General features: G+C 39.4%; 1 protein-coding gene across 1 annotated transcript in view; it reads left to right on the plus strand.

Annotated features, from left to right (window-relative positions):
- The window catches only part of OC90 (otoconin 90), a 55,141-nt gene that overhangs the window by 18,177 nt on the left and 19,430 nt on the right, over window positions 1-17,534 (plus strand). Inside the window, exons 7-9 of the mRNA XM_043991651.1 lie at window positions 3,239-3,280; window positions 9,509-9,559; window positions 11,399-11,452. Coding sequence (XP_043847586.1) covers window positions 3,239-3,280; window positions 9,509-9,559; window positions 11,399-11,452 — 147 coding nt within the window. The remainder of the gene's footprint in view (window positions 1-3,238; window positions 3,281-9,508; window positions 9,560-11,398; window positions 11,453-17,534) is intronic.

Here is a 17,534-nt window from a genome sequence, read left to right on the forward strand (position 1 = left end):
GCTGTCAGTCACTGGCTTTACCTTCTCCTCCTCATTATTATTCTCTCTCCAGTATAATTCAATGACAGCTAGTCATAAGGGGCCTTTATAAGCCTTGTTCTCAGTCCTAAGGGAGATCCTGGTTCTCACCTCCAAGATGCTTAAACGCTAATGGGGACAAATAACTTTACTATAAGATAAAGTGAGATAAGTGGGTAAAAAAGAGAGCTAGGCATAGTATGCTGGGAAATATGAGTCAGGAGAAAGAATTTTCAGATAGATAGAGCAAGCTTTTATTAAATGTTTACCATATGTCATGTACTATGCTAAGGGCCAGGAATACAAATATATGCAAAAAAATACAATCCTTATCTTCTTCTTTTTTTTTTTTTTTAATGAGGCAGTTGAGGTTAAGTGACTTGCCCAGGGTCACACAGCTAGTAAGTGTTAAATGTCTGAGGCCAGATTTGAACTCAAGTACTCCTGACTCCAGAGCCAGTGCTCTATCCACTGTGCCACCTAGCTGCCCCTCAATCCTTACCTTCAAGGAGCTTATATTCTAATGGGGGAAGATAATACATGAGAGGAAAACGAAATGGGGGAAAAGCTGGGAAGGTAAGGTTGGGAAGATGGGAATATAGGAGTAAAGATCAGGAGAAGAGCCAAGATAGAAGAGAGCATGAATGGCCTGAGTGTCTATTAAGAACATTAGGTCAACAAGCATTAATTTTATGTTTTTGTTTTTACTTTTGTTCTTTTCTACTGTACTCTTCATTTTTTGAGACTGTCTCTCCATCTTACCCAGGCTCGGCAGCAGCCACTCAATGGCCCAACCATTCAGCTGATTAGTCTAGAAACTTTAATTTGCTCTGTTTCCAACCTGGGCTAGCTCACCCTTCCTCAGGTAGCCTCTGTCTCTCCTCTCCTCCCAGAGGCTCACCATACTGGTGCTGGACTTGATATATACCCCTAATCAGAATTAGCCCTGTGAAAACTTAGAACTCCCAAGCTCAAGTGATCCACCAAGCTCAGCTCAAAAATAGCTCAAAGTGCAGGTATGAACCACCAAGCTAGGCTCAATAAGCATTTAAGAGCTTACTATGTGTCAGGCACTATAGTGAATGCTGCAAATACAAAGAAAGGCGAAAATATCCCCCCTGCCCTCAAGGAGCTCACGGTCTAATGAAGGAAACAACATGCAAACAACTAAGTACAAACAAGCTAGAGATGGGACAAATTAGAGGTAATCTCATAGGGCACTAGCATTAAGGGGAACAAGATAAAGCTTCTCATAGAAGGTGGAATTTTAGCTGACATTTAAAGGAAACCGGGAGGAAGAAACTTGGAGGGAGAACATTCCAAGAATGCAGAACAGCCAGTGAAAATATATAAAGTTCAAAGATGTCTTATATGAGGCTATGTGATTATGAGTGACTTGTACTAGCAGCAGTGATTAATATACAAAAAATGAAATAAGAGTTGAGACCTGTGTTCTAGTTCTGTCTCCTCTACAAATTTGCTGAGCCTCTTGCAACTTTTCCAAACCTTGGTTTACTTATCTGCAAAATGGTGACAGTTCCAACTGCCCTATCTACTTAAATAGGGGTTCTGAGAATGAAATACGAAAATGTGTCATTGTGGGAAATTAGAAAATGCCATTTAAACATAAGCCATTATTATCATGACATGGCTTGCAAATAGTCCCTTGCCTACTAGCCCAGGATGAGCAGCTATTTGTAGCCAATGAATAGGAAATAAGAATGTTCGTTTCATTTATTTTACTCCCACTAGGGACTGTAGGAGAATAATTTTTTAAGCTACAGTCTCAGTAATTCTTTTAATAAGTGGATTACTTAAAATATTTTTGTCCACATACTACAGGGAGGATCAAAAGTCACAGTGTTTTAATAACTTTTTGAAAAATTTTTTCTTTCTTTTTCACCATTTTCAAGATTTGATTTTTCACACATAATGTAAATTCATTTCCTATATATGTTATATATGATGCTATGGTTTTATAAATTAAAAACAAAAAATAAAGGAGCTATTAAATATTGAAACTGCTTCGTGACTTTAGGCTCACTTTATATATTCTGTCCTCAAAGGGTGATTTCTTGCTCTCTTGCTAGGCTGCTGCATTCAAGTGACTTTCTCCAGAAAGTTTAGACTAGGCAGCACTAGTGAAGCAGGAAGACAAATGAATCTGGGGTCAGGAGGACCTGGGTCTAATTAGTGGTTCTGTGACCATGAGCAAATCAATTCTGTGTTATTGTTGTTGTCTAGTGGTTGCAGTCATGTCCAACTCTTTGTGACCACATTTGGGGTTTTCTGGCAAAGACACTAGAGTGGTTCACCATTTCCTACTCCAGCTCATTTTACAGATGAGAAAACCAGAATCACACAACTAGAAGTGTCTGAGACTGGATTTGAATTCAGGTGCTATACCCTAACCCCAGGCCCTCACTCAACTCTATGAGTTTCCTTTATAACATGGAAAGACTGGTTTTTACACTATCTATTTCTCAGGGCTATTGTCAGGAAAGAGCTTTGATGAACTCTCAAGTACTATAGAAATGTAAGCCATTCCCACCCAGCTCCTGTGTATCCACCCCACCATGGACTCCTGCCAGGAGTCTCATCCTTCCCTTTTGATAGCATTCCTCTGGAGATACTGAATACTGTAACGATTGGAATGATACCACCTGCTGGAGACTTACTGTAGAAGAGTTCTGCCCATGAAGCAAAGGTCTTTGAGGGCAAGACCAGGAGTCTTTTCTTTGGCATCAGGAAGTGACGCGGGCTAGTGGGAGGAGGAAGGAAGAGACTGGCGCTCAGTCTCTCTCTCTTTCCTGGGGACTCTGGCGGAGAAGGGAGCTAAAAATGTGTTCTCCCTTTAATAGATAGGAATCTAGGCCTTTCTCTCTCTCTTTACCAAATTCTTATTCTCCTTAATAAATGCTTAAAAGTCTAACTCTTGCTAAGGCTTGTAATTTATTGGTGACCACTCATTAGATATTTTAGACAGACTAGCTAGAATTTTAGCCCTTAACAATACCTTAACCCAAAGGTGTTTCAATATGAACTGAACCAGATTCCTAAAGCCTTTTCATCTTCTTTCTATCAAAGCTTGTCCTGTCTCCCAGTTCTATAATTCTATGATTTGTCCCTGGATGTTCTTTATACCTTGGTTCTGAGGCTGAGCTTGAGAGATTGGAAGCTCAGCTCTCTAATGTTCTCTCCCAACATACTCACTTTTCAGATACGAACAGCAAGGAAGAGATCATGACCCTTCCAACTGACCGTAAGTCTTTCTCATTATACCACGTCTCATTCGAGTACTGAGGCACTAAAATGGGGAGGTGTGGGTGAGTGGGTACAGTTAATATAAGCTTAAAGGAATTACAGCATACTTTCCCTCCAGCAATCCTACTGTGAGACTTTAAATGAATAACTCTGAACCTCAGTTCAGTTATCTGAAAAATGGGGATGACTATACCTTCCCTATGTAGTCAAGTCAATAAGCATTTATAAAGAGCTTACTATGTGTCTGCACTAGGCTAAACACTAGAGATACAAAGAAATGTAAAAATCATCCCTGTGCTCAAGGAAAAAAATGACCTAATGAGAGAGATAATAAACAACCATGCACAAACAAGATATATACAAGACTAATTGGATAGCCTATGAGGGAAGGCACTAGCACTAAGGGGAACCATGAGAGGCTTCTTGAAGAAGGTAAGATTTTAGCTGAAAACTGAAGGAAGCCAAGAGACTTTCAACAACAACCTACTTCCATGGCTGTTTTATCAGAAAATGCTATTTAAATATAATCTATTATTATTATGAAGCTTGCAAATAGCCCCATACCTTCTGGACCAGGATGAGGAGTCATTTGTGACCAATGAATAGGAAATAAGAATGCTCATCTCATTTACTTTACTCCCAGTAGGAATTGTAGATGGAATAAGAAAATGTATGAATATGGGAAATCATAAAATTCCATTCAAATATCAACTATTATTATCATAAGACTTGCAAATTGCCTCTCACCTATTGACTTAGTCTGAGGAACCATTTGAACCAAATGAGTAGGAAAAAAATGCTCACTTCATCCATTTTATAATGTTTTTGAATCATTTAATTCGTGTCTGACTCTTTGCGACCCCATTTGAGGTTTTCTTGCCAAAGATACTGGAGTGGTTTGCCATTTCCTTCTCCAGCTCATTTTACAGATGAAGAACTGAGGCAAAGGAGATGAAGTGACTTGCTAAAGGTCACACAGCTAGTAAGTGTCTGTGGCTAGATCTGAACTCAGATCTTTTTGACTCCAGGCCCAGTGCTCTATTTACTGCACCACACAGCTGCCTGATTCCTTTCATAATACTCAAGTATTATTAAGCCTATTTTATAAATAAATGAGTTCAGAGCACTTAAGTGACTTGCCTAGTACCACACAGCTTGGAGAAAAACCAGGATTCATAGGACCATATATTAAGAGCTAGAAAAGATCTTTAAGACCATCCAAGGCCATCCCTTCATTTTACAGATGAAGTCTATAACAGTTAAATGACTTCCCCAAATCTACCTAGGTTATAAATAGCAAAGTCAGGATTTGAACCCAGGTCCTCCTGACTCCAGGGCTAGCACTCTATCCATTGTACCACCTAGCTGCCCAAACATTTTACAGAAGAAGCTCTGAAAAGTTAAATGTCTTTCCCAAATCTACATAGGTTATACATAGCAGAGTCAAGATTTGAATGCAGCTCCTCTGACTCCAAGTCCAGCACTCTACACACCATAAGAGAATTCCTCCCAAATAAAAGCATCTTCCAGTGGGCATTGCTGGGTTAAGCTGGAAGTATCTATGATGACAGATGTGCTAAAATTCCCAAACTCAGCTATTCCTCTGCTCCCAACAACAGGAAACATTAATTACCTTTCATAATGAGACTAATTCAAACATCCAAGTGCAAAACAGGTCCCCATGCTGTACTTAACAGATGTGAATTTGCATTTGTTAGGATGTAGACCATTAAGTACCCTTTTTCTCCTGCCCTCACTGTTGCCTCCCTTGGATAATTAAGCTGGTCTATGGGCTGCCTCATGATGTTATTGAGGTAGAGGGCTTAGCAACACTCAGAGAATTCACATGGACCAGCAAGAAAACTACAAAAAACATCTGCTCCCCATCATTCCTCACCAAGGTAATGCTGGGCTCATCTCCCCATGACTGAGTGTAGAAGTTCATTACCAGCTGGGGTCCCAAAAGAATTCTTCCCCCTTTACCCTCTATGGTTCAGGGCACAGTCCCAACCAGGGCCATGGGGCTATAGTTAGTCCCCTTTCTCTTTAGGAGCTTCCTGGATGCTTCAGGGTGAATTGAATACTGAATTCCCCACTACTTCAAAGAGAAGTTATAGAGGGCATTTTTGATCCGATAGCAATTGAGGTCCCTTCTAACTCAAAGACTCTATGTATTTAAGAAATCAAATCATGATCTCCAGGGTTTTATTATCTAGTCCTTTCTGGGTAGCTTCTGAAAAGTGTCATGACTTCTCTGGTCCTGGCCATCACAGACTTAACCAAGGGATGCTTAGCATAGAGAATGGCCTGGTAGTCTGGAAGTCCTGGCTCTGCTAATTGCTAGTAGTGTGACCTTGGGTGAATGACATAAAACCTCACAGAATATCAGGTTCCCTGTTAGATTTTTAAGCCTCTTTCTATCCCCAGTGCTTACATAGTGCCTGGTACATAGTAGGTGCTTAATAAATGTTGATTGATTGATTGTACAATAAAAGGGTGGTAGGATCACAGGTTGGATTGGAAGATCCCTAAATTGCTTTCCAATACTAAAAAGTCTATCATTTCCATGAATTGAGCCATTTTGGGGGAACAAATGAATGATGGTAAAGCACTGTGACTGATAAGTGAGAGACCCTAGGATGCCATTGTATCAGAAGTTGGTATCAGACCCAGGCTTGAGTTCCAGGTTTGTCCATGACTGTCTATGTGATTTTGAGCAAGTGAGATCATGTGTGAAAAGCATTTTGTAAACAGTGGAGCCTGTATAATCTTAGATGCTGTCTATCATTCCTTAGATATGTTGTTTCCTTTAGCTAGAATGTAATTTTTTGAAGACTATAACTTGTGATTTTTATCCCCAGTGTACTTAACATATATTATGCATTTAAAATTTAATTTTATTCAAGATGGTAATGAAGATAAGGATGATTGTGATGGGGAGTGGGGAGCCCAACAATGATACTTGTACTCATCCTTGACTGTCAAAGGTCTTTCCTATGAGCAAGAGTGAAAATGATATGTAGGGTCCTCTGGGAGTCATAGGGTGTGGAGCAAAGCAACTTGTAAACACCTAAATGGTGTGGAGATGGAAATTCTAGTCAGAGTCCATGTTCCCTTTTGATGTTCTTTCCTCATTTAGATAGGGAATTTTTTGAGCTACTACTAAAGTCATGGTCAAGGGTATCGCCAGGGGCCAAGGGGAGTTGGGGAAGAAGGTAGTTCCATTCCACATCATGTTCCACCTTCATAGGATCAAGTAATTTAAGACACCAAAGAGTCTGGGATCTTAGAGATCATCTATATCAACTTTCTCTTGGAAAGATGAGGAAATTGAGGCCCAGAGAAGTCAAATCACTCACTCAAAAGGCTTCACTGAGATGGCAGTAGGGCCAGGATTTGAACCGTTTCTTACAGTCTACTCTAAACTTCAGAAAGCTCTTGAAATTATACCTACATTGTCAGGCGTTCTATTGCCTTCCTCCTATTAATTATTTGTATTATTTAATTTGATAATATTTAATTATGTAAGTGGGGCATAACAGAAAATAAAAGATTATACATAGCATAAACTCTGTGGCAAAACTAGGCCAATCATGGTTCACAGAAACAAGCAAACTTGCACTACAGTATTCCTCTGAGCCAGAATCCTTCTCCACCATCTTGGCAAGGCCATTCTCCAAGACCCTCAGGTATATCTATCATCTTATTTTAGAGACACAGGCCTTAGCTGTGAAAATCCCTATAAGTTTGGGAGAATCTATAATGTTGAGTGATGGTCCTTTTTTTTTTTTAAGTGAGGCAATTGGGGTTAAGTGACTTGCCCAGGGTCACACAGCTAGTAAGTGTTAAGTGTCTGAGGCCAGATTTGAACTCAGGTCCTCCTGACTCCAGGGCCGGTGCTCTATTCACTGTGCCACCTAGCTGCCAAAGATGGTCCTTTCTTGATAATTACTCTTATGGTATTTTGTACTTGAAACAGCTTTGATAAGAAGGGGTTGTGTTTGTTTTTAAATATTCCCTTTCCTTCCACAGAGCTTCTTACCCACAAGAGCTCTTTGGCACCATGGACATCAACTGTACTAACAGAAGGTATTATTAGAGGAAAATACAAAAGAACTACCACAAAGAATATGTTTTATTGTTTATTCACTTACTTTGACTCATGATATCCCAGAATGATAGAATCTCAGAGTTGCAAGGAAACTCAGAGGCACCTAGTCCAATCCCCTTGTCTTACAGATGAAGCCCCAGGAAGAGAGTGACTTGCCCAAGATCACAGAGTAATTGTCAGAGTTGGTACTTGAGCCAATCTCTTCATATTCCAAGTCTAGTCTTCTTTCTGCTCTAATACCTTTTTGAGCCTTAGTTTCATCATTTGTAAAATAGAAACAATAATTTCTGCCTTACATGTTTCACAGTGTCCTTATGAATAAAGCACTTTTTGTAAACTGTAGGGATATATTTGTATATACATGTGAACTTTGTTTTTATCACTTTTAATATTCCAATCTTTCTCTATTTTCCCATTTCCTGATGCTCTTCCACACCCTCCTGACCCCAAGATCACTGGTTAAGGACTCATTTGGGATTTTTGTTTGGAGCAACTAGTATACAAATGGGTTTGTTAATAGTCATGAAGATAGCTCGAATGGGAATTGCTAGCAGAGAACTTTGCTGATGTCAAAATGGGACTTTGGGAAAGTAAACATTTCCAAGTGTCTTAAAGAAGAGAAATCCCACTTCTACAGGAAACCTTCCTCAATATCTATTGCCTTCCTTCTTTTATTTATGTTCTATTTATTGTCTATGTAGTTTGTTTTATATATACTTGCATTTTGCCTCCTCCAAAATTAGATTGTAAGCTCCTGGAGGGCAGAGACTATCTTCTGCCTCTTTTTGTCTCTCCAGCTCTTAGCACAGTGCCTGACACACAGTAGACACTTAAAAAATGCTTATTGATTGAGAAAAACTGGGGGTCAGAGACAACTAGAAAGTTCCAGGCTGAATATCTCGCTTAACTCATTGCCACCATAGAAATGTTGCTGACTTTATCAGTGGTGACCTCCCACAACACTGTAGGCCTATGATAGAGGTCCCTGTTGTGATGAGCTAAGCCCTAAACCAGGACTGAAATGGTCCTGAAAATGAGGAGGGAATTATTTGGAGGCACCTAAGGAAAAAAAATGAGAACTGGAAAGGATCATGGAGATAATCTGGTCCAACTCTTATTTTAAAGATGAGCAAACTAAGGTCCCCTCTCTCTATGGTCTTCAAGAGCTGTGCTGTTTCCCTGCCTCTACTACTAACTAAGGGCATGATCTTAGAAAAGTCATTTCACTCTTCTTGGCTAGTTTCTTCACCCATAAAATTATGGGGTTGAACTATAACAAAGCTTCTTTTTGTTTGATTTTCGGTGGGACAATGAGAGTTAAGAGACTTGCCCAAGGTCACACAGCTAGTAAGTGTCAAGTGTCTGAGACTGGCTTTGAACTCAGGTCCTCCTGAATCCAGGGCCAGTGCTTTATCCACTGCACTACCTAGCTGCCCATATAGCAAGGCTTCTTAACCTTGTGTGTGTGTGTGTGTGTGTGTGTGTGTGTGTGTGTTTGGACATCCATGGTACTCTTAGGGAGTTTAGTGAACCCTAGGGACCTTTCTTAAAATAATGCTTTGAAACAAAGTAAAATAAATAGGATGGCAAAGGGAATTTGATCACCTTGAAACAGTTATCAAAATATATATTTTTAAAAATACAATAAATGTCAAGGTTGTATTTCATTATGGGGCAGCTAGGTGGTGCAATACAGTGTCAGGTCTGGTGTCAGGAAGACTCATCTCCCAAAGTTCAAATCTGGCCTCAGACACTTACCAGCTGCATGACCCTGGGCTAGTCACCTAACCCTGTTTACCTCAGTTGCCTCATCCTGGAAAATGAACTGGAGAAGGAAATGGTGAATCACTCCAGTACTTTTGCCAAGAAAAAACTCCATATTGAGTCATGAAGAATCAGATACAACTGAAACGACTGAACATATATATCAATATACCAAATATATATCAATATACCCAAATATACATTTAATAGAAGTTCACTGACCTCAGCTTAAGAATCCTTGGACTAGAACTGGTTCCTAAGGTTTCTTCTAGCTCTATCATTCAGTGTTCTCTCTTGGCATTTACACCAAGTTTGGATTATTCGTTCAAGTTGTGGCCTCTCTTTTCACAGTCATTCCTGAAGTGCCTACAGAGAGCAGCTTGGAGGATTCTTCTGTGGAAGGTACGTAGAAGGGATTTTCCTCAGCATTATTTATCAAGCCCTATAGGGAAGTATCTCCATTAAAATTCTCCTCTGCTGTCTAATGAGAGGGGGTCCCTTCTCAAAGAAAGTGGAAGTGGATTATAAAATGCCAACCACATCCTACAAGGGTAAAAAGGCTATAAGTATAGCCTAGTGATAGATGTTGTCATTCTTCCCAGAACCTCAATAAGATCTGAAGATCTTAGTGGACTTGCAGGCTCAAGATGAATCAAGAATGTGATATCTGACATAATCTAAGGCTGAATTAAAAGAGGCATAGTGTCTAGGACTCGGAAAAGAGCAGTCTCAATGTACTCTGTCCTAGTCAGACCCCAGATGAAAATGTTGTGTTCGTTTCTGGGTGTCATATTTTAGGAAAGACATTGATAAATTGGGGAACATTCAATGAGGAGGAATGGGATTGTAAAAGGATAGGAAATCATGCTATTTGAGTAGTGAGTAAATAAATGACAAAATTTGGCCTTCCAGAGCCAAATTTTTTATCAGTGGTGACCTCCCACAACACTGTAGGCCTATGATAGAGGTCCCTGTTGTGATGAGCTAAGCCCTAAACCAGGACTGAAATGGTCCTGAAAATTAGGATGGAATTATTCGGAGGCACCTAAGGAAAAAAAAAATGAGAACTGGAAAGGATCATGGAGATAATCTGGTCCAACTCTTATTTTAAAGATGAGCAAACTAAGGTCCCCTCTCTCTATGGTCTTCAAGAGCTGTGTTGTTTCCCTGACTCTACTACTAAGTTTTCTTGTTGCAGTGACATTTGTATTAGTCTTTAATAGATGAGTAGGAATTCAACAGTTAAGGAAGGGAAGGAAGAACATCTGGGAACAGGGAAGAATCTGAGCAAAGCCAAGGTGCAGGAGAGCCTTGATTGTGTTCGAGAGGAAACAAACTATCCATGTTAGTTACTGGAGCATGGAGCACAAGAAGAAGTAGAGTTCTACCATGTTGTAGAGGACCTTGAATGCCGTGTAGAAGAGTCAGAAATTTTTCCATCTGCTCCCATTTAATATTCGCTACATCAGAAAACCTGAGGGGTAAACAAGGGCAGATGTCATCATCGTTTTGGTAGAAAGGACAAATTTGTAATTTTGTTGATATAGGAAACTCCTGGTGCAAAACTCTCCATCAATGCAGATGAATACCTTTTCAGCAACTTATAGTCTTAGATAGTTGCCTCAGATACTAAAAGGTTAAGTGACTAGGGTCACCTAGTCAGTGTGTGTCAGTGGCAGTACCAACAACCTTTAACCAAAAAGGGTTAATGTCGGTCTGAATCTGAGTTTTTCTGACTCCAAGGCTAGCTGTCTGTCTCCTACACCATGCTGTATATTACCCTCATTTTACAGAAAGAGAAATTGAGTCTCAGCAAGATTAGCTAGATTTCCCTAGATCATCTAATCAGCAGGAACCCTCTCCCCACCAGACTATTTTTCTTGGTATCCCTTTTCTACTTGCTTCAAAGATCTTTACACATTGGAGGAGGGAAGTGCCTGCTTTCTCATTTTAAGACAGATGAGCTTTACCCAAGCCTTTTGCTTTAGTTGGTTTAAGGACCAGCTAGTTCTTACTGCTCTTGGTCAATAAACACTTATTTGGATTTATAGTCATGTGCTTTCAACTGGCACTACTGTCTTAGTTCATGGAAACCAACAAGTGATGGGAGCCCAGAGAGAGGTTACAAGGTCTCTAATTGGCTTCCTCTTCTATCATAATGAGTCTACCTTCTGAGAACAGAGGTGAGATGGAAGGGAAGAACTGGCTTTCATAGAGAATTTTTTTTTCTATTTTGTTCAGCTGCTGTCAGAGGACATGAAGGTACAATACGCCCAGAGACTATAGCACTGCTAGGTAAGTGGCTCGTGGATTGTTTTTTGCCTTGGATATTTTTATTCCCTGGCTGTGGAACAGATTAATGAAGTCAAGCGTGTTGGTGTATGAGGGCCAGGGAAGAGACAATACAACACAGACGATACCACAAAGAGAGCAATTGAAATAATTAAGGTGGTCAGAAAAAATGGATGTCAATTCAAGAAATATTAATTGAGCAATTACTGTAAGCAGAACACACAATAATTACTATCCTTAGTACCGGGGGCAGAGGTGGGAAGGGGGGTATAAAGTAGAGACCAGGATGGGGAACCACATGGAGAAAAGATCCAGAGCTGCTGAGATAACCAACTATTGTGAATCCTATCAGACTGTTTGCTGAAAGTTAAACCTAAGTACAGATAACAGATTTTCTATTTTGAGCATTATTTCATGTCATTCCTTAGATTAATTTGTCTAACTATAAAGGATGTGATTCATGCTGATTAGCACCAACCCTATATTGGACTTACCAATGGTGGAAACGAGCTAGGGGATTATGATAGCTAATAATTACAAGAGAATGTATATAGTGCTTTAAGGTTTGTAAAACAGTTTGCAATTCGCTCATTATTGTTACTGTTATTATTATTACCTCATTTTATTCTCATAACCACCTTAAGGGGTAGGTGTTATTATTATTTCCATTTTACAGCGGGGGAGGTGGGGGACTGAGGCAAGTGGAGTTTGTTTTTGTGTGACTTCTACAGAGTCATGGAGCTAGGAAATGTCTGAGGCAGAATGTGAACTGGCCTCAGGTCTAGCATGGCTCTACTTATGGGGGTTACTGGAACCTTTAGAAAGGTCACTGAGTAGAGTGTCATCTGGTGAATACTTCCATTGTTGACTCCTTCTGTAGATAACTAATACAGTGACATGTAACTAATGCATATGCCACAATGGCATATCTAGCATTTGGCACAACGCCTGGCATGTGAATGAATGCTTGTTAGTTGACTGCCATGCAGTCTTTTACAAGATTAAGGAAGGTGACGCTTTAGCCAAATACCTGAAGGGTTCCAGACAGATGGCAAATATTAAACAACAAGCTATCTAGCAAAAAACAATGTACCCAGGACACATTTTTAAATTTCATCTGCATTATTAACATTTTCTTGGTTACTTTCTTAGGTCTAGATGATCCACAAAATAATAAACTAAGCCCTGTTTTGTAGCATTTGCCGGTTTCCAAGGTGTAAATGCTTACACTAAAAATTTAACAATCACCTCTCATGAACCAGTTGCACTAGCTCTAGTACACCCCTGGTCCCAAGAAATGGAAAGAAGGAAGAATGACTGTAACATGAACAGTGCTGATTTTTGCTTTATATCTTGCCTTTGTGATCCTGGGTAGGAAGAAATGAGATACCTTGCATAAGAATCTGCATTGTCATTCTATATGCCCAGTCCAAATGTGAAAATAATAACCTTTCAAAAACTCCACTCTGATCCCTCATTGTGGCACAAGGGTGACCATGAACACAGAACACAAGTTCTGTCATGCTAAAAAATTGCTTTTAGCAGGGTCACAGTGACACAGTGTAGCCAGCTTGGTTAAGTAGACCAGTAAGCCAGCCTCTTGATAATAGAAACACATGAAAAACATTATGTATAAAATTGTCCTCAGTCTTACGTGGCCCCCTTCTGGATCTGCAGTGATAATAAAAGTCTAAAAGCAAAAAGACAAAGTGTGCTAAGAATCATACAAATTTTAGACTTCCAATTAATTTTAACTTAGTTGTCAATAAAGATCCTTGCCTGGTGACCAATAAATGGGCATTCTAGAGGAACTGAATCATATTAGTTTTGACATATTTGCTATAAATGCTACGACAAGACAAAAGAAAGTTGTAGCTAAATGGAAGGATGACTCACATATATTTGTCCTTGGAGAAACAAAGTAGTTGATGTTAGTTGATTTTATTGCACTAGACTTAGAGTCAGGAAAAGCCAAGTTCAAATCCAACCCCAGATACTTATTAGCTATATGGACCTGGACAAATGGCAGAAGTAGGTTTTAAACACCAGTCTTCTGATTATTCATCCAGGGTTCTTTCTGCTGTACCAGCACACCTCCCATGAGCTTACAAGGTCCTTTTATGAGTCTCCCCGGAGCCCTCATTTTGTGGAGGGGCTCAGGGCAGGCTTCATTCTCCTCTTTGATTCTCTCTGGCTTCTGCACTTTGCCTCAATAACTTTGCCTCAATTTCCTCAACTGCAAAATGGGGATAATAACAGCACCTATTTCCTAGGATTGTTGAAGAGAAAAATGATATGATATTTATAAAATGATTAGCACAGTTCTTGGCATGTAGCAGGCAATTATATAAATGCTTATTCCCTTCCCTTCCTAATCCCCTCCCCGCTTATCAAAAGGTAAGAGGAAACATCATTTGATGGATTATTTTTTATTGTATTACTTACAATGACCATTTGCAAAAAGACAACCATGACGGTAATCATAGTTTTTTGCCATCTGTTACAAATAATAACAAGGTAAAGAACCCCTATCAAGAACTCAGAAAGACCCACAAAATTAAGTCAACATACTCTAATAGGTGGATAGAGTGGATAGAGTGGTCGACCTCAAGTCAGAAAGACTTGAGTTCAAATCCTGACTTGGTCACTTACTATCTGTATGACTCTGGGCAAGTCATTTAACCCATGTCTGTAACCCATGAATGCTTGTCTGCATCAATAGCACCCACTTCCCAGGGCTGTTGTGAGGATAAAATTAGATAATACTTGTAAAGCACTTTGCAAAACTTAAAGTGTTATATAAATTCTAACTATTATTTTTGTTCGATTTCACCCATTCTATGCAAAAAGGTAAGTGGCCAAAATGGGTGAAAAACATGTAGAAAAGGAGAAAAGTTAAAGATTTGGAAACTATACAGAAACCTCATGCCCATTTATCATGAATACTTTGAAAAGATTGAGAAGAACATCTTAAAAATAAAATCGAGTATATTTTAACAGACAGGAAAGTCCTGGCTACTGATATGGCAATAATTTCCAATGCAGGGAAAAGTGAGTTTATAGGAAATATGGCAAGACCTGAGTAAGCCAGATCATAGTAAGAGTACTGAAAGATAAAACTCAAAGAACAGGAGGAAAAAGTGGGAAAGATCTGCAAAGATTTTTATTGCCAACTTTTTTGTCCACCAGTGACAGAGAAGCCATTATTTTAGGACTTTACTATCACAGTCTCCAATGTATAACCTGCAGAAGTAGAAATATCACAAAAGAAAACAAAGAGAATTCAGACTAGACCAAGACTACACAGAGAAGATATATGCTAGGGTTAACACAAATTGGAGAGAGTTGGGGGGGGGATTCTCAAGATGTTTGAAAAAGGGGAGGATGCCAAATGCTTAGAAACATCAAGAACTTGATTATCTTTCCACCCACCTTCCCCATCCCACACAATCCCAAAAAGCAACTTAGAAGATAACAATTATCCATTCCTCAAACCTACTTTCACATCTCAAGAAAAATTGTATGTGAATAACATGGACACACATCAAAGATTATAGTTCCAGAGATTGAACATAGCCTAAGCAGAAATATGAATCTTTTAGAGGGTGGACATGGAGTAGTCTGGTTTGGCTGCAGCAAAAGGTGCATAGATGGGGAGAAGAGTATAAGATAAGGCAAGAAAAGTAACATGGCCCCAGATTGTGGTGGGCTTTGAATGCCAGGCAGAAGACTTTGAATTTTACAGGATGTACCGAGGCACTGAAGATTTTTGATTAGTGAAATGACATGAAGAGATCTATGCATAGATTGGACTAGACTAGAGGCTATCGTTGAAGATGGTATAAGAAGGAAATAGGCAGGCTTTGGCAAACTTTCCTACAGCAGAACACCTCTTTGCAGTCACATAGTTGGCTGAAAATGCGGTCACTACAAGATCCCCCTGTACTTTTTTTAAAAGTATAAATTATTTGATTCAGAAGAACTAACTGCCCTTTTTGTTGGCTCTGCTACAATAAGATCTCTCCTGTACCTGCTCTAAAACTCACACGAGTCCTTGAAAGATGTAATAACAGGGAGGACTTTATAAGAAAACTTCTAGTTATCATATCAAGTGAGGCTTGATGTAGCACATGGTCACCAAAAAAGCTTTTGCCCCTTTTATAAAGGATGCTGAGTTCTGAGCCCCAATGGAAGAGGAATTTCCTACAAATGATGAATCTTTCCAGATGTTCCTGTTTCCAGATGACATTGTGCTGATAGTATAAAGCCCCAGAGCTTCCTTAATGAGATCCATAATCACTCAAAAGAGCTCAGACAAATGTAGGAAAAACCACAGGGAGGAAGAATGTGGTCCAGGTTGAGACCTATAGTTAATGAGATCATAAAATCTTACATTTAGAGCTAAAAGAGGACCTGAGAGGCCTTCAGGTCTGACCTCATTTTATAAATGAGGATACTGAACCACAGTGAGGTGAAAGGACATAGATAGGGTCACACAGCAATTAAGTGTCTGAGGCTTTGGATTGGAACCAAGATCTTGCTAACTCCAAGACCAGTCTCATATACCTATACGTATATCTGTATGCAAACACACATACACATATAAGTATCTATGTATGTGTGTCTCTATAGACATAAACATATGTACATACTGGGACATGCATAAAGCTAAGTGGCATAGTGGATTGAGCACTAGACTTTGAGTAAGGAAGACCTGAGTTTAAATCCAGCCTTAGACACTCATTAAATGTATGACCCTGGGCAAGTAATATATGTGGTTGTGTGTGAACATGTGTGTGTGCCCACTGTGCATGCATGGGGATACAATGTACACACTCAATATAAACACATGTTGCATGAGTTATATGTAGACATCTGTATATTTGTACATATGTGTGTTTACCCACAATCTTTTTAACGTCAGTATTCTTCCAATAGTGATATATGACTCTGAGTCATAGAATACCATGGTCTCCAAAAGAATTCAATTGAAGGTTCAGCCAAAGAGCAATGTAGAGCTACCTGATGATCAGAAGCAGGTTGTACTATGTTATGTGAAGCATTTAGCATAGGGGAGTAGATTATTACCAAAGAATTATATGATCTGGAAAGGAGATGGTCATAGAAAGAGTAAGAGATAATGGACAGCCTGCATGTTCCACTTATATACAGAACTAGGTAGGGACACTCAGTAGGTTGGGTAGAGCCCTTCTTCAGTAGAATTTATGAGAGGACCTTGGACAAGAGTAATAGAATTATAAGGTATGGGTTTACCTGCATAGCTTACATCCTATACACTGAATTAAATTACCCATATTGGTGAAATCAGAGAAGTATCAAAGTAAGAATAATAAACCACATGTATAAAGTTCTCTGTTATTTCAAAAAGGTTTGCATGTATTCAGGCAAGCAAATACTTGTTAAGCAACTAATATGTACTATGCACTGTGCTAGATGCCGGACATATAAAGACAAATATTAATAGGATTTCCCCTCCAGAAGCTTACATTCTATGGGGGGGAGGGGACACCACATGTACATCTATAAGCATACACTAAATAAATGCAAGGTAATTTGGAAGACAGGAGAGGCCTCATGTGGAAGGCAGCATTTAAGCCAGACTTTGGAGGCAAGGAATGACTCTAAAAAGTGGGAGGTCAGGAGGAAGTGTGTTCCAGGCATGGGGCACACAGCCTTTGCAAAGACACAGAGGTGTTTAATGTAATGGCCTGTGTGATTAGAAAGCAAAAATACCCATTTGGCTAGACCAGTTGAGTGAGGTGGGGAGCAGTGGTATTCTACTGTGTAGATTGGATGAAATCTTGTTATTCCCCATTTTATAGATGAGAAAGTGAGGGCTTAGCAAGGTGCCCTGACTCATCAAAGGGAATAGATACAGTTACTAAGAGTTAGAACTCAAACCCAGTGTACCTGACTCCAAGTAGAAGCCTCTTCCTTCTGGGGTCATTCTAGACCATCACATTCATTTAATCACAACTCCCATTTGATTGAAGTCCATTAGCAATTCAAATGAGTAATCTCCTACAAATAAGTAAGTACAAGAACCAAAACAAAAAAACCCAAT

Source organism: Dromiciops gliroides, chromosome 1, assembly GCF_019393635.1.
Source record: "Dromiciops gliroides isolate mDroGli1 chromosome 1, mDroGli1.pri, whole genome shotgun sequence".
NCBI classification, from domain to species: domain Eukaryota; kingdom Metazoa; phylum Chordata; class Mammalia; order Microbiotheria; family Microbiotheriidae; genus Dromiciops; species Dromiciops gliroides.